The 26603-nt window shown below is 33.3% G+C and overlaps 1 protein-coding gene across 2 annotated transcripts in view; it reads left to right on the plus strand.

The window, feature by feature from the left end:
- The window catches only part of GRID2 (glutamate ionotropic receptor delta type subunit 2), a 1327346-nt gene that overhangs the window by 1005913 nt on the left and 294830 nt on the right, over positions 1-26603 (plus strand). For both annotated transcript variants that reach the window (XM_081037560.1, XM_081037561.1), the window contains one exon: positions 15542-15854. In XM_081037560.1, the coding sequence (XP_080893686.1) occupies positions 15542-15854 (313 nt within the window). The remainder of the gene's footprint in view (positions 1-15541; positions 15855-26603) is intronic.

Raw genomic sequence — 26603 nt, forward strand, 5'->3', positions numbered from 1 at the left:
TCCCCAGTCTCTGCTGAAAAGTTACTAGAGAGGCCTTCCCGGCCACCCTATTTGAACAATTTCTACCCTCTGCACTGCTTCTCCCCTTATCTTGTTTTACTGTTCTTTGTAACACGTATCACCATCTTGCTATGTACCTACTTGTTCATCTCTCTTCCCCTGCTAAAATGTAAGCTTAATCAGGACAAAGATTTTATACCTTGATTTACTACTGAAACCTCTGTATCTAGGACATATTTTAATATCAAAGAATGAATAGAAGTCAAGGGATCTTTTAGGACATACGTTGGATAATAACACTCCTCTAATTAAAATCTTTCAGTGGTATCTCATTGTTGTTTAATAAAATCAATCAATCTGCTACAACCTGGTAAGTTTAGCCTTATCTAAAAGAAGTTTCCATGTTTATTATAAAGGTAAGCTTAGAACTTTTACTGCTATCATTTTAAACTTTTAATCATTGAATATATAGCTCACTATATTTAGTCACTCCCACTTCACCACAATTGAGTTGAGAGTGGGACCATTTACTAGCATAGAGAAAACTGAGGAAGAAAATATTTGGGTAGCAAGTGGAGAGTGTGGAATCAAAACTAATATTTTTGAAATGAGTAATAATAATAACTAACATTTTAAAGTAGCCAAGTGCTATTCCAAAACTTTATGGGTACTGACTCCGTAAATCCTCATAATAATTCTATGAAATAGATATAATTATGATCTCCATTATATAGATAAGAAAACTCAAGCACAGAAGTTTAAGTAACTTGCTCAAAGTCACATAGCTAATAAGTAGAGCTAAGATATGAGCTTAAATTGTTTGACGTCAGAGCCCATTCTCTTAACTATTATGGATATACTACTTGGAGCTTTCCAAACATAAAATGAAATAAGTATTTGATACATGAGTCTGGACTTCAGCTAAGGAACCTAGAGTGGAGAGACACATCTGAGGCTAATCAACATACAGTGAAAATTAAATTGCCTCCTCTATCGTTCTTGACTTCTTTTTCTCTTATATCTCAAATCTCTTTCACATCCTTACTCTTTCCTCACTGCTTCAAAACAGGCTCATGTATGCTCTATCTTAAAAATGATCTTCCCATACTTTCTAAGCTAAATTAATTAGATGTCTTTGGTTGCAAATGACAATTGAATTGAAGCGAAAAGATAATTTAATGGCTCAGCTGTCCAGGGATGAGATCCAGGCTCAGTTCCTCAGGCCTTCCTATCGTTCTCTGCATCTCAGCTCTGCTTTTTATTGTGTTGTCCCAATTCTCAGGCAGGCTCTCCTTTTGTGTCAGCAAAGTGACTTTCAGCAAGTCCAGACTTAGATTTCATCCTCTCATCTATCCCAGTATAAACTTAGATTTTCTTCTACCAACTGGTCCAACAAAGATCCTCAGTTTTATGTACTCTTTATGGTACTGAGATAGCTGAGGGCAGGGCAAGGCGAGGCTCGCACTGCCAGCCTGTACCATGTGCCCACCTTGAGCACTGAGGGTAGGAGAGGCTCAATGTAAAACACTATGTAAGCATGAGGAAAATGCTGATTCCCCAAGAAAACTGGAGACGCTGTTATCAGAAGATGGGAAGAAGGGATACTGGACAGGCAAAACAAAAGATATCTTTCAGAGGTTTAAAAATAGTGGTATAAGTTCATGGACACTAAAAATAGTTACATGTACACAAAAATCTAAATCACCAGCAAATCAAAAACTGTAACAATTAATTTACAAACAATAGGCCGGAAAATGTTTGCAAAAGTTTGATGAATTTTTAGCATTACTTCTTCACTGCTACATGAAGAGGTCATAAAATCCATAAGAAAATACCAACACCTCAGTTGGTAAATCTAGAAAAGATATGAACTTAGAGTTTCAAAAGAGGAAACTGAGAGACAATATAAATGTAAAATGAAATGTAACATTATAATGGAGTAGGGCAATTAATAAGGTATGTATATGAAATGTGAATGGTTAGTGATTTTATAAGGAAAAAGTTACAACTCCTTGTTATGTAGCTTGAAACTATTTTATATGCTGTGTTTTATAATAAAGATAGACCATCACTAGAATTAGAGGCACATGTTTCAGTCAGCAATATACTTAACAACATAGTTTGAAATTCACCAAGTAACAATTATTAGCACTTACTACTCTGATGCAATTCTATATACTCTGCATTTATTAGCTCTCAATACTCACAACATCCCTACGAGGTAGGTAGTACTATTATCCCAATCGTGAAGATGATGAAACAGAGTTAGAGAGACGTAATGGAACTTGCCCATGGTGGCTTAGCCAAGTTGTGGAGCATTCATGATTCAAACCCAGAAGTTTAGACCCAAAGTCCAAGTGCTTAACCCCCTTATGAGTCTATAGAGGGGAGCAGAGTTCCAATGTAAGTTTGAAACACATTTTAATAAACCAAGTCACGTTACAGAGAAGAGAATGTTACTCAAAAACAACTCAGCACAGGTTTTTAAGACCTGCACATTCAAAGATGGTTCAGATGGAGTTTGGATGGGTATGAGTAGAAGACAAAAATAAGATTATTTAGAGGATTTGGGGAGTGACTAAAAATATTTGCATCTCTAAACTTCTCAAAAAAATCTCAGCTATTTCTTAAAAATCTGTCTTTTCTCTCTCTTTCTAAGAAAAATTAAAACACCTTAGAAAGGCATGCATTATGTTCTGCAGTCTGTGTCCCATTTCCACCTAACATTTTATCATACTCCCTATAGATTACATTCAGCTTCAGTGTGCCTTGGCTGTCTTTACTTCATCTTCCTAAGTTTTCAAACCCAGCATACCTCATGCTTTGTTCCATAAGGCTTCCAAACAATTCCCATCTCCTGGTAATCTTGTCTTTGGAGTGCACCTATCCCATTACTTTTAAACTTGCCTTTTGGAACATGAGATAGATATAGATACAGATATAGGTATAGGCATAGACATAGATCTATCTATAGATAGAGATAGAGATACAGACAGAGATGCAGATGCAGATATAGATATAGATATAGATACAAATATAGAGACCTTTTCATAGTCTCTCTTTTGGAAACCGGAAGGCTGAGGTTGTGTTTACTTTGTATGCCAAGCAGAATGCCCTCTGTTCATCCATTCATCACCACATGGTTTTGAATGCATGCAACATTCTGGGCACTGTGCCTAGCATCATAAATTCAAAGGGATGGAAGACATTGTTCTGGCCTTCAAAGATCTCATAGTGTACAGGGAAGACAAATGTGTAAGTACATAATTAAAACATAGTGCTATAAATGCCGAAGGGTAATACATACAGGGTGCTATGGTAACCCAGGGGCGGAGTGGCAGGCTGTGCATGGACAGTTGAAAAGATTTCACAGAGGGGAGAAATTTGAGCTAGGTCTTGAAGATGAGTAGGAGTGTGAGAGGCAACAAAAGGGATAATTATAAAAGCATGTTTGCTATGCTAAAGAATTTGGACTTTATCATTTCTACAGAGAAAACTATAAAAGGCTTTTACATAAGAAAAACAGGATTTAATTTATGTATAAGAAAGATAGCTTAGGAAGAGACGAGGATACATTGGAGCAAAGAAAGAAAAAGACAAACGGCTTTTTCAACAATCTAGGGAGGAATAATGGAGTGTCTAAACCAAAACAACATCAATGGGAGATTAACAAAAAGAATGATTTTGAGAAAACAGTATTCTAAGATATAATTACTAGAACTTGATTACTTGGAGAAGAGAAAGGAGGTGTTGAGACACAGTAAGAAACTGAGTAGAGCAAAATGAGCAGATGGACACTGAATGACAGAAATAGGGAATACAGAAAGAGAGCAGATTGGAAAAGGGCAGCAGAGATACAGAGTTTGGCTGCAGACAATTTAATTTTGTGGTACCCGAAGAACACCCTAATGAAATTGTCTAGAAACAATTAGCAAATGTGCATCTGGAACCCATGTGAATGCTGTCTACAGCTGAAAAAAAAATGTTTAGGAAATATGGCTATTCCTCTCATCTTTATTATAAAAATTAAATTGGGAGTGTTGGATTACACAAACATCATGCACAAAATGGTTATTTAAGGCCCTAAATTATTGCACTTGAACCTGGATAAGGAGGACTGGCTTTGTTACTTTTGCTACTAGGAGAGACAAAAAAGCTAGAGGGAGCAGAGAACTCACTATGGAAGGAGGGTTTAGAGGACCTGAGAATGTGATGAGTTGCCCCTTTTCCCATCCACACTGGAAGGGGGACTGCTAGGGGAAGTTGGGAAGCCATCAGGCATAAAGAGAGGCCCATGGAGTCAGGCCTGTCTGTGCCACCCGAACAGGTTTTGAGAAGTACTACGTTTATCACCATTCTCATCTCTGTTTCCTAAGAAGTTATGTTTGGAATGATTCCCTTGGTTTAGAGAAAGCAGAGATAGTTAGCTAGGACAAAAGCCAGATGGAGGAAGCCCCCTACTGGGATCAGGAGAAGGCTTGTGAATGAAGAGATTCCTTAGTGGGATGCCTGAAAACTATCAAATATGCCCAATATTACAAAAAAAAAAAAAGTCCTTACATACTTTGATTATATTTTTCTTATTGCAAACCATCCTTGAAAATATCTGTATCCACCAATAAAACTTCACTCACCAAAGACCTCTCCATACATTCAACTGCCCAGTGATAAATGCTTACAAGCCTTGTAAAATGAAAAGTTAGTTTGCAAAGGGAGTCAGGATAAAAATGTATGAAGAGAAAAGAAGCCCTTATAGATACCTTAAATTAGACAGTGTTTAAAATTTTAATTCTTAAATTAAACTAAACAAGTATTAATGGACTGATTGAACTTCCCAGAGTATGTCAGTCAGGAACTTCAAAAGGTACATGTGGTCATAAGAATGCATGTTTGTTTGTCTAAATGGTGAGTGTTCAAAAATAATCCACTATAAACAAATATACAAAATGGAGCTAGAGTGGGAGACCACACAAACTGTGTGTTTGTGTAAGTAGAAGAGGGGAAAAAAAATTTGTTGTTAATAAGGGAAGATTTTAATATTGATGAAAGAGAAAGATAAAAAGAGGTCTGTGAAAGGGAGTAAATTATGTATATGCAAATTTCTTAGTGAATAGTAGTAGGAACAATTTTCTAAATGTGCAGGTGATATTTAATTGGCAGACATTGCAAACAGTAAGGAGCAATTCAATCAGATAAAGGACTTGAATCATTAAGTACTTGGTCTAATAGATGGCAAGCATAAATAAGTAGTGAATAATAAGTCTTGAATCAAAACTAAAGAACAGAGAATATTTGCTTAAGGAAATGCTGCTGTCCAGGAATGGCTCTCAGGTTTAAAGGAAACGTCCAGAAAAGGACAAACAAAAAGTCAGCAAAATGTGTAGAGTTAAAAAGATGTGGTGTGTTATAGGATATAAATTAACAGACTCCGGCATCAGTCAAAACCAAGGTGATATAAAGACTAGTGCTATGATGAGAAAATCTCATAACTTGAAGATATATAAATCCTGAAATCCACCTATGGCTATTGAAATGCCATCTATTACCTAGATTTTCATCTATTTCTGGTCATTGGTTTGGGATTAAAAGTAATGAGTAAGATAACTTTCAGGCATAAAAAAGAGTGCAGATTTGGGTGAGGTATTCTAAGTAACTTTTAAAAAGCATTTCAGCCATGAAATTCTGTTATGTATCTATGAACATAATCTTAGGGCTTTGTGTTTAGATTGATTGGCCACTTTTATTTAAGATATGTATTCCTTAAAATAATAGTCTATGTTGGTCTGCACATTGTAAACAAAGAAATATGCCATAAATGAAAGAGGGTATTAAAACTTCTCGTGGTTTAGGAAGGTAGTTGATGCAACAGAGAATGTACCCTCTCTTTCCCTTTATAAGATTCAGTACTTTAACTACTAAATACAAAAGTTAACATTAATATTGAAGAGAATGAGCAACATCTTTTATTACAACATCAAAATAATAATTAGAATCTTTAAATATTCACTAACATGTAGCAGTGAATGTACAAAGTGAACTCATATACTAATATCAGAATGAATATTTAGAAGTAGAGCCATACCTTGAAAGATAATCATGAGTTTGTTTACTCTAGCCTGCTATTTGGATACTTCAGATTTCAGATTTCAATTATTTTAAGTCTTCGTGATTCTGAGCCCTTTCTATTTTTCCTTTTTCCTTTTTTTTTTTTTTTTTTTTTTGCAATTTGATGATGTTATAGTAACAGGCTTTAACATGAGTGAAGATTTTCCTAATTAAGAAACAAACAACTGAGTACCTAACTATATCAAGGGAGGAGTTACCACAGAGTCTCCTGATGTCTGTATGAGGGTATCTGAATGTATTTCTTATGCAATTTACATTTCACTTAATACTGCACAGAATCATTAGGAGAATAGCTAGCAGAGATTCATTTCTCATATAGAAAAAATGTTTCTAGGAGCTTGTTCTCTCTTATTTACAGAAAATGTATATACCTCTCCCCCCTTAAGATGTTGAAGCAAACATAGACATCTATCTTCCCATTTTTAGATTTTAAATAGTATGACCAAATAAACAATAAAGGAAAATTTAACATTACGTTAAAGTAAGGAAGGGTGACTTTTATGACCCAAAAGTTATCAGAGTTCAGAGCAACACTCCTAAGAAATAGTAGCTTTATCAGATGACCCAGAAAAAAAGTCCAGTGATTGCATATTTGATATAAAAATCAAATCCCAACAGAGATAACACTGGAGTCTCAGCTGAAGTTGCAAGTCTAGATGTGAGAAGAGAGGGAGGGGTGGTGTAAGTGACTTCATAAGAAAGAAGAGAAGGAAACAGAGAACATGTGAGAAGTAGAGCCAAAAAAACCTTCAGAAAGACAAAGTTTAATATCACGTGTTGATTTGCTGAACACAGATCTGGGATTTGGTAATCCACAAAATTGGCTATGGGAATGGGACGTAAAAATAAGTGTACCAAGGTAGGGCCCTCAGGAAAACATTACTTCTGTAGGAGAAGGAGAAGATAGAGAAGATAAGTGCTCCTTGGATTTGTGGTGGTGAAGGTAAAGAGGACAATAAAAGAGGAAAATTAAGACTTCTGAATATACTGAACAGAAACAATACATACTAACCCCTGGCAACCCCAACCACTAGCATCCTTCATTAAACAAAGAACATGTTACTACACTGACAAAGTACTATTGGACTAGGAAACTTGTATACAAATTATGCAGGAATAGAAAGATAATTGGACAAATTTTATTCAAAGCTACTCTAAGAAGAAAAAAGGATGAGTCAGTACATTTTGAATGTTGATCAAAGTTCTCACACAGACAACTAGAGCCACCAAGAAAAATAAAATTGTATAACATAACACTCCAAATTGAATTAAATGTCTCAAACCAGCATTTGTTGTTTTTTTTTTTAAGAAATACAATGATAAATTCAAAAGCTAACCACTAAAATGGCCAAAATGACAAAGAAATGCAACAACCTCAGGATATATATTGAAAAACAAAATAAAAGACAAAAATTATAAGACATAAATAACAAGTTTCTCAAAGAAGAATAGATTAAAGTACATTGAAAAATGATAAGGAAGAAATGAAATAAAGAAATACAAGTTTCAGAGTAAAAGAATCAAAATGTAAAACAGGCAAAAAGTACATACGTACATATTTAAAGTCTATGAAAAATAAAAATACACAATGATACAACTAATATTTATAGCTATAATCTAAGGAGACTTTCCGAAAATAAAAATAAAAAATTAATTGTACTTAGTGTTTCTAGAAAAGCTGACCCACAAGAATAAACTTTGGGCTGTATCTTAGTAAAATTATTAGAGTTAAAAGACAAAGGAAAAAAATCTTCAAGGCAAAAATCAAATTATATTTAATGGTGATAAATTTAAATTACTATCAGACTTCTCAAGAGCAACACACAAAACAAGCCAGTACTACAGAAGCACTTCCAATAATATCAAAAAAAGAAAATGCAAGCAAAGAATTTTATATCCATTAAAGAACTCCTTCATGACTATGGAGAAACTGAACCTCCAAGCACTAAGAGAATAGCAGACACTTGAACCCTACTGATGAAACTACACGAGTATGATCTTCATTCAACCAAGAGATAACAGGATAAATTTGGCAAAGTGACTAATAGTGATCATTTAATATACTTAGTTGTAGAACTGATACTAAAACAAAGTTAGAAATATGGATTAAATAACAACATAAAATCATGTTCCAAAAATGAAAGTAGAAAATCATTATTAACTGTAGTGTAGGGAATAAGTGAAATTCACAGATTTAATTTAACACTAAAAAAAGATAGAGTAACAAGTAGAAAGAAGTGAACAGTAAAGTCACTATAAAAAGTATACATATAAAGCTAATTATTATAATAAAATTTCAATCCTTTCTAAATATCAAAAGAAAAAAGATAGAAAAGAAAAACCACAGGGAAAAACACAGTAAATATAACAAAACTCACACAATAATAAATAATATAAACAATAAGATACATCATATATTTACATAAACATATATGTCTCAAACATGACATACTGATAGTATAACACTTTTCAAGCACACATAAACATTTGTAAAAAATTGATCATTAATTAATTAGAAAACATTAATTTCCATAGAGGGGATATATTACAAATGAATTTCTCTGATCTAAATAAAATAAAACTGAAAAAAAAACAAATAAAAAGCTTTCCACCTGAAATTAAGAAAACCTTTTATTAAATGACTCTTCAGAAAATGGTCAAATACAAACAAATTATAGAATTTTTTTAAGTATGAAAACACTACATATCTGAATCTATAAAGAATATTTAAAGGAGTGATTCATAGTCTTAAAAATTAATATCAATGAAAATAAATATATTTAATTCTGTCTTCAAAAGCTTGGAAAAGTACAATAAATTTTAACAGAAAAATGTAATTAAGACAATAATAGTAAGAATAAAAGGAGAAAAGGTAACAGAAAAAATAGATAAATAAATAAATACATTAATAAATAAATTAATTAAATTCTTGCTCTTAGAAAATATCAACAAAAGAGACAAATCTTAGCTAATGTAATTAACTAAAAAGTGGAGAACCTAGACCAATTTCCACAAGAAAAGTCATCAAGGAATTCTCCCACAAAAAAGGACCAGACCTATAGTGTTTTACAGATGAACTCAATCAGTCCTTTAGAGAACAGAGGTTCCAGTCCTTCCAGATTTAAGAAGACTAAGAGACACAACAACTAAATGCAAGATACAATCCTAGACTAAATTGTTAGAGGACAGGATAAAAGAGTCATTTCAAATCCGGAGACATTACGGATACTTCTAGAACAATGCTCATGTAGTGGGCTAAGTGCTTTGTGGGGAAAGGTAGTTATATTCATATCACATTAACTATGAAGACAACTTGCCTGGATTTGAATCCTGGATTTTAGTTGTATGACCTATGAAATGGAGGTAATTTTAGTATTTACCTCACAAGGTGTTTGTGAAGATTAATTGAATTACTCACTGGAAAGTATTTAGTATATAGTAAGCACTATACAAGTGTTAAATAGCAGTGGTAATAGTAGTAGTAACAAAATATCCTTACTACTAGTCTTAATTGGTTAGTCGCCTTATTGTGTACTAAGCTGTAATCAAATTAATACCATCCTTTCAAGGAGCTCACAAATGTCTTACATACAAGTGTAAAATATATAAGAATTTTACGGGAGTTCCATCAGTGGTTGTTACTTTATTGGGATTTGAATGTCTTCTTTATAATATTTTGCTGTTTTTAAATTTTCTGTAATTTAAACGTGATTTCACTTTCTGAAGAAAAGTTATTTTAACCACAATTCCATTGATTCTGCCTGAAGATTTATTCATATCCAGTGATGTATTTGAAAAGTAATAGATGTTGTGTTATATGTTTGTAACTTAAGCTAAAAATTAATTTATAATAGTGACATATTAAAACATACCTATGTTTCTTTCAAAGAAATACATCAATCTTGACTTTGAGAAAAATAATTTGTAATTAATTTGAAAATTTGATCATTTTCCTTTGCCTCAGTACTTTATATTATAATTTCTTCTGTGAATAGTAATAATTTATATGCTGTATTTACTTGGTGAGTTCTGTTGAATCTTTAAAGTCTTTAGATTTCAAGTCTTTAGAAAAAAATATTTATATTCCCAGCAAGCATAAAATAATCATATAATAAATTCTCAATAAATAATTTTTAGCATTAAAATTTCAGTTAAGAGGACTGTTATATTACCAATCCCAATCTATTCATTGTTCATATATGAGTAATCTAAAATGATGAAGGTTTGACCTCTTACCCAAAGTCATGTCATACGTCATTAATTAAAGATGGAAGATTTGAAATCATTCTTCCTTCTTTCTCCCCTCCCTCTGTCCCTTTCTTCAGTCCTTTTCCCTCCTGCCTGCACTCTGTCTTCCTTTCAGCATTTATTCAAGTTTGCTTTTTCCCAAGCAAACCTGGAATTTTCACACTAAAACATTATTTGAAGACCAAAGAATATAAAATGATATATAAGAAAATTGTCAAGAAATTTTAAAAAGCTGTGAATAGTTCATTCTTGTGAAGAGCAACAGAAGAATATGTATATTTTAAGAAGTGACCTAGTGCTTGTTAAATATATGCAAAAACTCTTCAATAACTAATGAATGAAGTAATCAGAAACAGTCTCAGAGACATAGAGGAAAAACTGAGGGTTGCGAGATGGGGGGTGAATAACGGGGAAGGTGATGGGATTAGAAAGCACAATCAGTAACCACAAGATTGCCACGGGGACACAAAAGTCAGTTTGGGGAACATAATCAATAATGTTGTAAAGATTTTGTAGGGTATCGTGGACACTTGTCTCATTAGGGAGACCACCTCAGGGATGATGTAGATGCCTGATCACAGCATTGTACACCTGAAGCTGAAGCTGAACAATAATGAATGTCAACTATAATTATATATATATATATATGGTTATTATATATATTATATATGTATATATGTATAATTATATATATAACCATATATATATATATATATATATATATATATATATATATATATATATATATATAATGTTTACAAGAAGTGGAGTACAGCATTAGGAATAGAGGCAGTGGAAATGTAATGGCTATATGAGATGTCAGAGGGGTAGTAGATGGCGGAAGGGGGGGTTATCGCTGAGTGAGGGATATAAATGATAAATGTTTAACTATTACATTGTTTTGTACACCTGAAACTAATAAAAATAATGTTTAAAAAAAGACAGGTATAATTTTAATAAGAAAAAATTGTAATTATTAGATTAATTTTACATATGATCATAAATTTCCATATTTATATGTACTTGTGTTAAAAATAAAGGGAAAATATCCAAGAGTTATTAACTGAAAACAGTTTTTCTTCTACTTCGTACAAAAAAATATTTAAGGTGGGAATAATAGAGGGATAAATCTTAAGAGAATTGAAGCTTTATGATAGGTACTTTTAGTAAATTCAAATTTCCAGGTCCAGATGAATGATATCCTAGGGAGGAATGAATGCCTTTTCTGAGGAGATATATGAGTGACTCTAAATAATATGTACAAAACATGAAAAAGTGAGATACTATAGTGTTAGAGATTGGTATATTCAAAACCCTAAAAAAGAAAAAAAAAATCATTCTGACAGAGCACTGAGTTTGATTTTATTCTCTGATAAAATTACAGCATAGATTATTAATCAGACATGTTGTAGCTGGTAAAAACAATACACAGTTCATTTTCTGTTTTAATAGCATTAACTATTTATGAGAAGATTGATATCTGATCCCATATGTATATTGTGTTCAACATGCCTTTTACAAAGCAATTAAAAACTATATGGAGAAAACTGGCTGGATGATGACATGATAATGAATAATAATCACAGGTGATTTAAAAAAATAACTAGAGTGTTAACTAATTAACCATCGCCAAAGTGGGTAGAACTTTATAGGCAAGTTGCAATATTGAGAACTTGCTCATGTACTTTTCATCAATATTTTACCAATAATGTGAATGAAGAATTAAAAGTCTGCTTCTCTAACTTCCAAATAACAAAGCCAGTAGAAAAAAACTGATATGATGCCTGATAGGTAAAGATTCAAAATATTTCAGGCAGATATGAAGTATACAAAGAACCAAAGAATGAAATGTATGAGGCACAAATATAAAATCCAACATTTGCTTCAAAATCAATTGCATAGGACTCATGAGAACTTCAAGATTGACAGTTTCATTTAAAAATATTTTCAAAATTTATTTAAACTTTAGTATAAAGCATTGTTGTAATCTGAATATCTAATAAAGATGTTTCATGGTTGAATTTCAGTAAAAAAACTATATCGTCCATATCAATTGAGGAAACATTGATGAATTAGAGTATGTTCATAGGAGAATGGCTAGTATGTTGAGGTATATAGAAATCATATCTTAGGAAGAGTGATCGAATAAGTAAGTTATTTTTAGATTTAAAATAATATTTCCAAGTAAGGAATAAGATGGTGTCCTTCGAGTATTTGAAAGATTGTCATCAGCCAGATCTATTTAGGTTAATAATGTCATACGTGTATATAGATGACAAAATGAAGACACTTAATACAGGTCAGCAGATATCGATTCAGTATAAAATAAAAGCTGTACAATAATTAGAATGTTTCAAATGTAAACTGTGTATTTTATAAGGAGGCAATTGGTATTGTTATAATAGTAATTAAAATGTATGTAGAACATATAACAAGGCATTAGGTATATAGTAAGCATTAAGTAAATACATAACTATTTGTATAATGAATGTCCTTAGCGTTATGTTCAAGTATAAATTGGATGATTATTTATTAGATATAGTAATTTATATTAAATTTAAAATAACTGTTTTTTTACCTTCTTTAAGTTTAAGCTTCAAGATTCAATAATTATATGGCTTATTAGTCATCCTCCATTGTATTTTCCATCTATCTCCTTTTCATGATTTGAAGGAATGCAAATCTTGTATCTCCTTTCAAAGAAAGTATTATAACTATTGTAATTAGAATAGTTTGAAAAATTACTTATATTCAAGTCCTACTGCTGGTTTTTTTCAAAATAGAAATAGTCACTTTTGCAGCCGCTATGGAAGGCAGTGTGGCGGTTCCTCAAAAAATTACGAATAGAATTACCATATGACCCAGCAATCCCTCTCCTGGGTATCTACCCAAAGAATCTGAAATCATTTATACATAAAGACACGTGTGCTCCAATGTTCATTGCAGCTTTGTTTACGGTGGCCAAGACATGGAAACAACCAAAATGTCCTTCGATAGATGAATGGATAAAGAAGTTGTGGTATATATACACAATGGAATACTATTCGGCGTTAAGGAAAGATGATATAGGAACATGTGTGACAACATGGATGGATCTTGAGAATATAATGCTAAGCGAAATAAGTAGGACAGAAAAAGCAGAGAATCCTATGATTTCACTGATGGTGGTATATAAACAAAAAACAAGACAAACAAATGAGAAACAAGAACTCATAGACACAGACAATAGTTTAGTAGTTACCAGAGGGTAAGGGGGGTGGGGGGAGGGAGATGAGGGTAAGGGGGATCAAATATATGGTGATGGAAGGAGAACTGACTCTGGGTGGTGAACACACAATGGGATTTATTGATGATGTAATACGGAATTGTACACCTGAAATTATGTAATTTCATTAACAATTGTCACCCCAATAAATAAATTAAAAAAATAAATAAAATTAAAAAAAGAAATAGTCACTTTTAACACTAACTATTTGTAATATATTTAACCTACTATAGTAAACTCTTAATTACCTTAGCTAATTGCAAATCACATAAATATAAATATGTTAATAAATCTGGAACCTAGTTTTAAGTTTTGAAGTAATTATTAATCAATATATAAATTTTTCATCACTGCTATAAAACTTGGTAAAATTTTGTTATCATTTTCTTTTTATTCTTTAAAAACGCTATTGGGAATGCTGAGAAATAAGAGAGAAAAGTTTTATAAGAATTGGGTAACGAACATCAAGTGAATGTTCCATCTTTGTTCACTCATAGGAGAAGCAAGTGTTTATTGATCATGAATCTATGCCACATAAATGTGGTCGATACCAGGGATATATCAAATTTAAAAAAGCAAAGTCACAATCCCTACCTTCATGGAGTTACAGTCTGGTAAAACAGTCAGACATCATTCAAAGAATCATACAAGTATGTTTAAATTATAACTGTCACACTGCTAGAGAAGTGAAGGATATAGGCTTCTGATAGTGTGAAAAACAAGAATTATTATTCTGATCAAAGGGAATCATGGATAACTCCCCTGAGGAAATGATAATTGAGCTGGATTTATGAATGAGTATAAGAGTTGACGAAGAACTTTTGGAGTGTCAATTCAGTCAGTGGGAACAGCAAGTACAAAGACCATACATCAGGAAGAAGGGTTGGAAAGGAAAATTTTTTTATTTAAACATTCACCATATATTTTTTATCACATCTTGTATTTGTTCATAAAATAATAAAAAGAAAAATCATGAAAATATTCAGCAGATAATTTACTGTTGTTTGTACTTATCTGGAAGGAGCTTCCCACAGCTTTAATCACAGCTACAGATCATTATTTCAAAGCAGATGCCATCTTTTAGGTATTTTAATATGTTACTCATATCATAGAATATAAATTTGAAGTCACTTTTCTGTGCTCTCACTAAAATTCTGCTATGTACTTTAAATAAGTAAATTAGCATATACTGTAGTTCTGAGTGCTATCACTGCATCTAAGGAGGCACACACTGAAAGAAGGGTTATTACCTGAAGAAAAATTATGTTTCCTTAATCTTTAGTTGTTCATTAAACTGTTTCTGAGGTTTATACAATAAAATCATGGTACAGACCTCTGACATATGACATAATAGTACTATGTGAAAGCTCTAAGGAACTCTATTATGTTTAGTGCTCAGTAATATAAATTTTGATGCAGAAAAATCTAAACCAAAGTTAAAATGCTATGTTGAGTTTTTAAAATAAACTATCTAAAATTTTATTTATAAAGGATGTATTGAATATCTCAGGAACATTTTCTCAGGAGGAATTCCTTAGAATAAGTTTTGTCTTTACCACTGTGTTAATGATGGCTTTGATAAAGTGACCCCAGGAAAAAAGAAAATTTCCTTCAGGTGTTATCTGTGTCTGAAATAGTCTTCACTGATTTTACATGCTTATTTCACTCATATGAACAAGGTAATTTGTCTGACTCTGGTGGGGCAAGATTTTCAGTAAGAAACGCAAAATTCACACATAGTGCACCTCGAAGAAATCTTTGCAATTTTTTCAGTTTATATAAAAAAAAACTGAAGATGTTGCCTGAAGCATCTATTTTTTTTTCCTCAAGGCAAGCTGAAATACCACAAATCAAATAGTTTGTCACACTGTTAATATATTCTTTTCTCTTTCAATTTCTCAGAGAGCTGACATAGGGATTTCTGCTTTAACCATCACCCCAGATCGTGAAAATGTGGTGGACTTTACAACACGTTATATGGACTACTCAGTAGGAGTACTGCTTCGAAGGGCTGAAAAGACAGTGGACATGTTTGCCTGTCTTGCACCATTTGATCTCTCTCTATGGGCTTGCATTGCTGGCACAGTCCTTCTGGTGGGTCTTCTGGTCTACCTCTTGAATTGGCTTAATCCGCCACGATTACAGATGGGATCAATGACTTCAACAACTCTCTACAACTCTATGTGGTTTGTGTATGGATCGTTTGTACAGCAAGGTAAGGAGAAAAAAACTACATTTTCAGATGAAAAAGGATTGTGGTGTTTCCATTGCCTTGATTTCAGCCAAGATTGTGATGTATTTGTATCTGACATCAATAAGTGTTTGAAAGGGTCTTCACAGCAATACATAGAACAGAGCATTTCCTTCTCTTTCCTAATGGATCTGAAACACAGCAGGTTTCCAGCAAAAAAAATGGTTCATTATCTTTTGATGTAAGTTCAATATCACCAACAAAGCCAAAAATGAATGTCAGTGGTAGAGTTCACCAGAAACTCAAGATCTCCCCAAACTCTGACATTCTGAGAAACAGTCTTACAGCGATGAAACTGCTTACTGCCAGAGCAGATACTATTTAATTATTTACAAACGTAAGACATGTCGGGACGTGTTTTTTGTACAGAGACATTATTTCATGTATTAAAAATATTCATTGAAGGTGAAAATACTTTGATTAACTTAAGATTTTAACAAGAAATTTTATATTTTATCTTTCACTTTAACATATACTCTTTAGCAATGATTTAATTTACAATTTCATTGTATTCTAAAGAATGCCTTGGTTTTATTTTCTTAGTATTCAAGTTACCCTACTCTAAACTTCTCTAGTTAATTCTTTGACCCATCGTTTTAGAATAGAATAATATTTATTGAGCTCCTTAATTGAGATTCCTGCTATCGTCGAGAATTAAATAATTAAATACTTAGGCAATTAACATTTTCTTGCAAACTTGTCTCATGTATTAAAAAGGAGAAATATGTGTCACAGTGGAGACACATGGTGTTTTTGCCTTAATATTTACAACTCTCAGTAGTTTCTTACTTTTATTCACACTTACTATGGGATCTTCCATTAAATTTCATTCTTTGTATTCTCACTTAGCTAATCACAAGGTTTGTCTAGACTGTTCATCCCCACTTTCTCACTTTTAATGTAACTCATAAACCTTCATAAGTTTTCTTCTTCCTTTCCATATCAGAGGCTCTGACTAAGGTTATATTTTACAGACATTTTTAGTTAATTTGTCAATCACTAATCTAGTAAATATGTAATCCAGACTATTTAAATGGAACTTTGCTAGGCACTGAGTATACAACTGTGAATGAAAGAGTTTTTGCCATCATTGAGCTATAAGTCTAGTGGGACACAAACAGGTAAATAATCAATTACAATCACGGATAGAAAGTGCTGTGACAGATAAGCACAGACTGTTACGAGAATGTTGAGATAGAATGGCTCAATATATCTTAATGTGGCAAGGAAAGCTTTTGAATTAGTACTACATAAACAGAGACAAAATTAACTATTTAAAGAGCTTGTTGAATAAGAGGATGGGGTAAAGGAGACATAGATGGGTAGGGTAGAATTTAATACAAAGAAGTGAGAGAGAAATTAGGTAGACTATGCAGAACAGAGCTGGTAAAGATGAGGCTGAAAGTCTATTTGTTATTATCAATAGTTCAAACTTGATCCTTAGGGAAATGATCAGCTGTTTAAAGGTATTAAATAAGGAAAGCCATGTTCAAGTTGTACTACAGAAATATTTGGATCATAGGATGGAGAATAGATTAAAAAGGATAATGTAGAAAGTGAGTCAAATTTTAAGAGTATTATAAAAACTAAATAAAGAGTTGATGTGGCTTGCAGAAGGGTAAGGTGGCATTGGGAATCAAGAGAAGGGTACTGATAAATTGGAATCAATAGAACTTGATAATTATATAGTGGTGTGGAGACTGGTACTAAAGAAGGAAAATGAGGCAAAGTTTTACCCTAGATTTCTTGATTAGGAAATTAGTTGTATTGGATGTTAATATCTTTTACTGAAAAAATAAAATAAACAGAAAGAGCAAGTGTAATGAGGAAGATGATACATTCATTTTGGTGCGTGTTGAGTTTGAGGTATCTGTGAAACATCCAAGGAGATATTTCTAATGCTTATTAGTGGTTTGCTCTATTTTGGGGGGCTAAATATATATTTAGAAGATATTAGCATGTAGGAGATAATTGAATCCATGGAAGTGAGTAAGATCATGCAGAATAATTGTTCTCAACTGCATACTCCATATTCACGACCACTGGCCCAGAGAGGGCCTAAACAGTTCCCTAAGGAAAGGAATGGTTAAGGATGCTTTCAATGGTAATTGATAAAGAGTGATGAGAAAGATGCAAATACCGTGGATATGTATTATAGTATGCAGTTGTATACAGAGCAAATAAAGCCAGTATTTAAAGATAGAGGGTTTGATCATCTGTGTCAAATAATCAAGTAAAATTAATACTGGAAAACTGTTTATTAGATTTAGCAATAAGCTTGTTGGTAGTGTTCCCAGGGATTATAGCTGCAGAACAAATTCTTCCAAAACCTACCAACTCTGTGGGTCAGAAGTTTAGACATAGTGAGAATGTCTGGTCTTTACTCAGTGGTGTCTAAGGTCTCAACTAGACAACTCAGAATCTGGAGGCTGAACTCATCCTAAGGCTTGTTCATTTCACTCATATGTCTGGCAGTTGATGCTGGCTTAGAGCTGGTAACCTCAGCTTTCCTCCATGGTTTCTCTTCATGGGACACTTTTTCCTTTCTCACAACACGATGATAAATTTCTCCATAGTAATTATGCCAAAAGGAGAGAAAAGAGTTAATGTAACAGAAGGATTCTGTGATCCAGTTTGGGATCTAAGTTCCTCTTAGAGGGAACATCCTGGCTGTGTCCACCTCATAGCTTTGTTATGAGAATTAAAATGATTAAAAATTGTGAAGTTCTTAAAAAGAAGAGCTTAAAGAAGTGTCACATAAGTGTTTACTGAATAAATTAAAAATAAAAACAAATTAGACTCAGCTGTGGATACTTAGGTACATGAAAAACGGATAACAAGACGAATGGTTTTAGATTATTGGCAAGATAATGGTAGATTTTGGGGTACATGGAGCAATAATAAAATAGAAGGACCAATAATTAGAATATGTAGAGAGTAAGACTGGAAAGTAATAGAGTAGTAGTGATAGAATGATTGATAAGCTTAAAGAACAACAGTGGAAAGATCAGTATGAGAGACTTTAAAATTTGTATTTATAAAGTGGGACAACTAAGCCTCAAATTTTTGAAATGGAACAGTAGAGGATAAGTTACAGGTGTGTGGATGTGAATTCCTGAAGTTAAGAGTTGGTGAAGGACTTCAAAGTTGATCAAAGAATTGAGAGCATAGAGGATTAGATGAATTATCTGTAATGATGTCAGCTTGGACTGGAGAGAAAGAAAATAAGCCATGAGCCAAAATCGTCAATAAATGAGGTGAGGGAACTATGACATTGATAGATATGAGCATTGGCTACAAGTAAGGTAGTAGAGCTACATGTATTTACCCTCTGTTTTCATCTCACTTCTTCCCACTTCCGCCAATTTTTCTGTACGTGGTCCTAATAACCATCAACATGCAGATAACTCTCAAATCTACATCACTGCCTTAAATTTTATCTGTGCATATCCAACCACTCATTAGACCACTCTCTGGATATACCAGAGGCACCACAAATTTCAACATGCCGAAATTGAATTTGTTTTACACTTGTAACCTTTGTAGCATCTCAAATTCTCTATTCCAGCTGGTGCATTATCAATCACACAAATATACAGGTTCAAAACTTTTCAAACAGTTTTGATTTCTTCTTCTTCTTTCTGTTATATTCAACCATGATCAAATCCTGCAAATTTTACCTCCTAAATATTTCTGGAAGTGGAAATTTCTTCTCACCTAAAGAGATAAGGCCTAGATTGTGACCTAGATGAAGCCTTCTTCATTTCTAATCTGAACCATAGAAATCTCATAACAGGTCTTTTTTTTTTCTTTCATTTTTGTCCACTGAAAATAGGTGATCCACATACTTGCATATATACCCAAGTTACAACTATATTAAGAGCTTACTACATAATTGGTATTCTTCAAATATTTTCTTGGCTGCCCAATGCCCACAATTTAAAAGTCTGAGTTATTCAGAGCATGAACAATATTCCACCATGTGACTCTTGACCAGTGCTCAATTTTAATCTCTTACCATATATGCCTCACATTCCAATGTCCAGTTACTCCAAATTGTTTTGTCCCTTGAACACAAGACAAGACTGTGTCATGCCTCTTTGCCTTTGTTTCTGCTCTCTCCAGTTCCTGAAATGCTTTTATTACCTGCTTAATCTCCCACACTCTGCTTTCATATGGCAAATTTCTATGTATCCTCTAATTCTTGCTTTGATCTTACTTCTTTCAAGAAGTGTGTGTGAGGATTAGGGACCATCTTCTATGCTCCTTAAGACATATTTATCATAGTACTTATCAACTATAGGGTAATTGCATTTTATTTTCTATTTGTCTCCACCTGAGTCCTTTAAACACAAGACAGTGTTCTATTTATCTTTATAGTCTTTTTGCCTATAGTTCAGTGTTGTGTTCATATTAGTGGTTTAACAAATGCATATTGATCAACAAAATGAATAAATACATGCTAAATACTTAGCTAAATTAAGCATGGAGTGAACTGCAATATTGTGTTTATTAGATTATAGTCTGTTCCTCAACTCACTAAACCAAATAGGAAGTTATTTGGAATGTCTCTGCTGGTATATTTTATCAAGTTACTAAGATGGGAAACTTATAAATAAGGTCTCTGATTTGTTGAAGTCTTATTTTTGAGGCTATTGACGTGCTTATGGATTGGCTTTCTGAATTTTGCCTTCAGGTGGCAAAATTTCAGTCAGTTTTGGAGCACACCCAAGAGAAAAAGATAAATAAAATTATCCGTATGGTTAGTATGTTTTTCTAGTTCTGTACACGTGCAGCAGATATGAAGTTATAAATATGCTAAGCACTTTTCTTTCCCAACTATGTCCTTAAATAAGTTGTGCAGCCTGTAGGTTGATTGAACATTTATACAATTTCATAATGGTGGGTAATGCTGAATTGCATATGATTAACTACTTCATTTTTGAAATGATGCTATTCTTTTACTTGCTAACAATGAAAAGTTGAATTCATTAAAAGATACCGAGAGCATCCTTAAAGATTGATTAAAAATATATTCAGAAAAGGCTCATAAGCCCTATGAAAAAGAGCATCAATCAATGGCCATGTCAGTGTACAGGCAGTGAAGTTGGAATTACTGATAATTCCCAATAAAAATATAATCTTTTAAGTAGAAAATAGAACTGTTATTTCAAAATTGCAGTCTTTATTGAGCCACTAGACCAGACTGAATAGGGATAAAGAGGCATTTCATATGTTATTAGACAGATTTCTGAAAAAAGATTTTAGGGACAGCTAAAAGCAGAAAAATGTTAAATGTATGTGAATTGTTTACTAATTCTGATTTTTTTCTTTTAAATCTATAACTTGGAAGCATTCTGGAAAAACTACTCAAAGAATCCAACTGTGCAAAAGCAGTATGGTCCATTATAGAGATAAACTTAGTACATCTGTTTGGCCAAAACATTAGAGCTTGTGAATTAGGTAGTTAAGTGAATGAATGAGAGCTCAGTTTTATATCAGTTTTATTTTCATTTTATATCCTCCCTTATCCTCATGTCTACAAATATCTCTCTGCAATCAACATATTTAAAACAATTTTATATATATAATGTGATGGTTCGGTGTGGGGTCGGAGGGATGGTGGATGGGGGGAGGGGGGTTCACAGTGTGAGGGATATGGATGATGAACGTCTAAGTATTACCTTGTTTTGTACACCTGAAACTAATAAATAAATAAATTTATGAAAAAAAAAAATAAAAAAATAAAAATAAAAAAATAAAGCAAAACAAAACTGGAATTTGAGTTTTGAAGATCTATAATGTTTAGTTGTGGATAGTGACTGTTAATATCATCTGGGCCTTGGAGAGCCTCTATGACTTGTTCACACAGGTGGTTGTATGTAATTTGTTTTCTGTTTACTTGAAAAGGGGAATCTCCATGTGGTTTTGTCGAATTCTATGAACTACAAATATTTATAATCATGTAAAATATTTGGAGCTATCACATATGTTTAATTACCAGCAAACATTTATTAAGTACTAACTATATGCCAGAAACAGGAAGAGCAAAAGAAAAACAAAGAATCACTACATTAACTGGTTTAATAACTATTTCTTGGGTATACTACATGCCATGCCCAACCTAGATGTTTTGAATATGGTCATAAATAAGAATTTATTGGAGAGATGTTGGCACCATGTGACTGGGCCATAGCCAAACTAGGACCAAAATAAACCACTTCTGATGAGAGGAGCAGACAGAATTATTGGAAGTATTAAAGAAAGAAAATTCCTTTGGCAGCTTTCTTAAAGATCAAATAGCTCCACAGATGCCGGTGACGAATGGAAAGAGGACTTTTAGGAATGGTAGAAGATAACTTGATGGCTGCTGCACAAGAGTTAACATGAAAGGCAACCCACTGGTTTTGAGATCCCAGGACAATTTTTGGAAGAAAATAAAGAGCTCTTCCCATTGGCAGCTGTATTGCACTGTTACAGAGAATCACAACTTTCTCAGTTCCACAAAAAGAAGTTAGACATTCTTTTCTATCAAATTAAGCAGCAGAAGAAATTATTGATGAGAGGTCATCTCTTTAAAACTTTGCATAGAATGACTCAAAAAGAAATCCATTTCAATGGTGTGGATGTCAAATCCTTGAAATATACCAATGTCCTAGTCACTAAACCCCTAAGGATTCAAGCCTTGAAATGCAGTAACTAAAGCCATTTCTTCGTAAGGTTATCTGATATTTCACATTCAATTTGAATTTAACAAAAATTATATTGGTTAGCTCTGTTGTTTACTGACCTTCAGGAACATGAGGAAAATGAGAGTAATTCCCAGTGACAGGTTAACTGGACTACGGAAACAAGTTTCTTTCTACATTCTGTTCTTACAGATATTAACTCAAAACGGGCTCTTAGTAATTTTTATTTAGGTTTGAACAACATCTCTGTTGTTGCTAATTATGATTGGCATTCCTTAATGAAGAGAGTGCCAAGCATTCTGAGTGCTGTCACATCCACTTGAGAATTTCCCATGCTGATTTAAAACATGACAAGGTGTTCCTTTTCTTTCTTTTTATCACCAGAATTCTCTACCACTAAAGACAAAAAAAAAAGTTGAACTTTTATGCTTTCAGAGACAGCTCAAACTTCATTATTATGGGTTTGGGGAACAAGTAATTTGTGTGAGTAGAAAATAATGCCGTGATGTTAAGATGTCAATCCATTAGCTTACCTCGCAATGAAATGCAATGAGCTCCTAAGCAATTATTCCATGAACTATTTGCACACATTATGCCCCTGAGTTTCACTTACTTTAATACCAACTCTTCATGATTTCAGCAAGAAAATCCTTTCTCATACTGAACTGGGCTTTTGAAGAGTTAAAAGTAATCAACGAACATGAGGCACAAATCAGATTTCTGCTTATAAAAGTTATAAAACAAAAACTGGTGTAAACAACATTTTCCAGGCTACTCTGAACTACTTTTGAATACATACCATAATTAAAAGCATTATTTCACTATTTAACAACCACAAAAAGGAGTTTAACAAAGACATTTTAAAAAACTGAAATGTGAATTTAAGATATTCTGAGTTGGTTTTTCTTCTTCCTCAAAGTGCTGTAAGAAAATATATTTTTAAAAGTATAAATTTAAAAGATAGAAAAAGCAGGTGTTATAGATTCTTTAAAATAGCTTTGATATCTTAGTAGTACTCAGTGTTTTCACAGTACCACATCACAATACCCCTCAGCCTAAATAATAAGAATAGGACAGACATCAACAAAGGTAAATTTATTCAACAACTGATTAAGGATTGATCAGAGTTAAAGTGTTGAGATCAAAAGACTATAGGTTAGCCTATAGTCTGATAGTACAGACCATCAGTTTAGAATACAAATTTGTAAATTTAATTTTTGATTGACCTAAATCCATTTTTTCCCTTCAAATATGAATATGTAGTAAGAAGTTTAATAATGATGGTTATACTTCACCCTATATGTTATGTTTAAGTGTATAGTGCCCTAACCTGTGTAGGGGTTGCAATTTCCTACTTCTGTCTGTTGTTAGTAACCTTACAGTTTTGTGTCCTTTTTTTGTTTGTTTGTTTTGGGTAGAATAACCTCCTTCAGTATTTCCTATAATACAGGACTTGTAGTGGAAAATTCCCTCAGCTTCTTTATATCTGGAAAGGTCTTTACTCCTCCTTCATATCTAAAGACTAACTTTGCTGGATATATTAGTCTTGGCTAGTAATTTCTCTCTTTCAATAGTTTGAGTATCTGGTTCCACTCGCTCCTGCTTGTAGAGTTTCTGCTGAAAAATCTGATGATAATCTAATGGACTTTCCTTTGTAGCCTACTGTCTTCTTTACCCTGGCTGCCTTGAGAATTCTTTCTTTATCATTAATATTTGATAGTTTCAATATAATGTGCCTTGGAGAAGGCCTTTTAAGATAGAGGTAATTAGGTGTTCTGTTTGCTTCTTGGATTCTTTTCATAAGGTTGGGAAGTTCTCATTGACTATTTGTTTCAATAGATTCTTTGTGCCTTTCTCTCTCTCTTCTCCTGGTATACCCATTATTCTCATAATGCTCTTTCTGATGGAGTTAGATAGTTCTTGTAGAATTCTTCCATTTGTTTTAGTCCTCAAGTCTCTGTCTACTTCCATTTGCATCATTTCCAGATTTATATCTTCAATATCATTAATTCTTTCCTCCATCTGGTCAGCTGTATTTCCTAAGCTCAATATTTCATTCTTCATCTCTTTTATTGATTTCGTCACCTCCAGAATTTCTATTTTGTTCTTCTTTTAAAATTTCAATCTCTTGAGATTGGTGAAGTGTTCATTTTGTTCATTGATTTTATTTCTGAGCTTGTTAAACTGCCTATTTGAGTTTTCTTGCATCTCGTTAAGATTTTTTCAGAACTGCAATCTTGAATTCTGTCATTTCCGTCACATATTTTCATGTCCTTAAGTTCATTTTCTGGAGATTTGTATTTTCTTTCTGAACTACCTTGTTACCTTGGTTGTTCATGGTAATTGTGGATTATTTGTCTTCCTGGGCACTGGAATGAATTCTCCAGCAGGTTGATATGAAGTAAGTAGCACTGGAGCATTTTATTTTCTTTTGCTCTGTTCTGGCTTATCATGGTGGAATATTTTCTGGGAAGGTGGGTGTTTTCTCTGTGACCAGGTTATGTAGGTCTCAGGGTACCACACCCATTGGAGGATGTGTTGGGCAATGGTTTTCTGAGCCCCTGAAATCCTAGTACTTCCTCTGCAGCCGGATGCAGACAGCTGTGTGCCTCAGGAGCCTTGGGTGCCCCTGCTTGGATCAGCCCCAAAAGATGAGTACAGTGTGGGCTAGGAGACATGGCTGCTATGTTTGTGGCTTTATTTTTCTTTGAGTAATGGTGACTGTTAAATCACAGATTATTTGCCACTATATCTCTTTTCTTGTCACTGAGATTGACCAGAGTGTGTCTGCTGCTCAAGAACTGTCTCTCTAGTTATTAGGGTTGTAGCTATTCCACTCTTCAATCTGACACTGCTACAGTTTTTCTGGTGCTCACTGCTAGCGCTGGGAGAGTGTAGGGGAGGTGAGCTCTGAGAGTGTGAGAGGAGACGGCCAGGCTTCATGGCTTTGTTTTCTGCCTGGCAGTGAGGGCTGTTAGGCCACAGTTGTAGCTCTTCTGTATTCAGTCTTTGCCCTGAAGTCTCTGCCCTGATTGCTGGGTTCCGTCATATTATATGCTTATCACTCACACAGGATTGTTCTGGGCCACAGAGAGTGCACCTACAGTCTCAATTCCCTCCCCCCCTCCCCGGACTGCAGTGAGTTCCAGGCTGCATTGGTGGGCCCTCTCTCTGTACTTCTCCCTTTCCTCTTTCCCTGTTCTCCCCAATTTGCCCACCTTCAGATGTATAGATGTGTTGATTTCTCAAATGTGTTTTTGTGTTACATAAGGAATCCTTTGTTGAATTATAGTTGTTCAACTTGTTGTAACTTCATGGGAGAGATCAAGGACAACCTACGCATGCTGCCATGATTTTGCTGTCACTCAATATAAGGTTAATTTTAAGATGAAAATAATAATCAGTAAAACTTGTGACTTTGATCTGAGGAAATCAAAGCACATGATAGTATTGTGAGTTAAATTTAAAGAATATTGCAATCCAATATTCAGAAGGTTAATTCTAAATTAAAACCATCTTTGGTATCATTTGATCAATATTGATCATTTTGAAAGAAATTAAATTATATTATTAAAATTATTGAAAAGGAATAAAAAGACATTTGGATTTTTTAAAAAATACATATTTTAATATAGTTTTGCAGAGAAAAGTTACCAAGTTCCTAAAGCAGCAATCATTTGTTGCCTGAAACAAATTTTTCAGACACCCATATTTTAAGCAGTGGTGGTCCTAAGTTTTGGCTTTTAAATTTTAAATAGTATAACCTCTCCACATAATTGTTATCTGCAAAGTCATGAAGAATTGTTGATAGCCTTCTATTCTCACTTAGATCCTTTTGAATATCATGATGACTTTTCTTCCTTTCAAAATATAAAAGCTATTTTGCTATATCAGCAGAGACTGTCTACAAGCACAATATTTCTGTACTATTTTATACTATCTAAAGAGTTAAGATTACTTACTCCTCAGCCCTCTGCCTTACCTCCCCACCCAAGGAGTGTTATAATCTTGTAGAAATACATTG

This window comes from Rhinolophus hipposideros (genome assembly GCF_964194185.1).
Source record: "Rhinolophus hipposideros genome assembly, chromosome: 1".
Taxonomy (NCBI): domain Eukaryota; kingdom Metazoa; phylum Chordata; class Mammalia; order Chiroptera; family Rhinolophidae; genus Rhinolophus; species Rhinolophus hipposideros.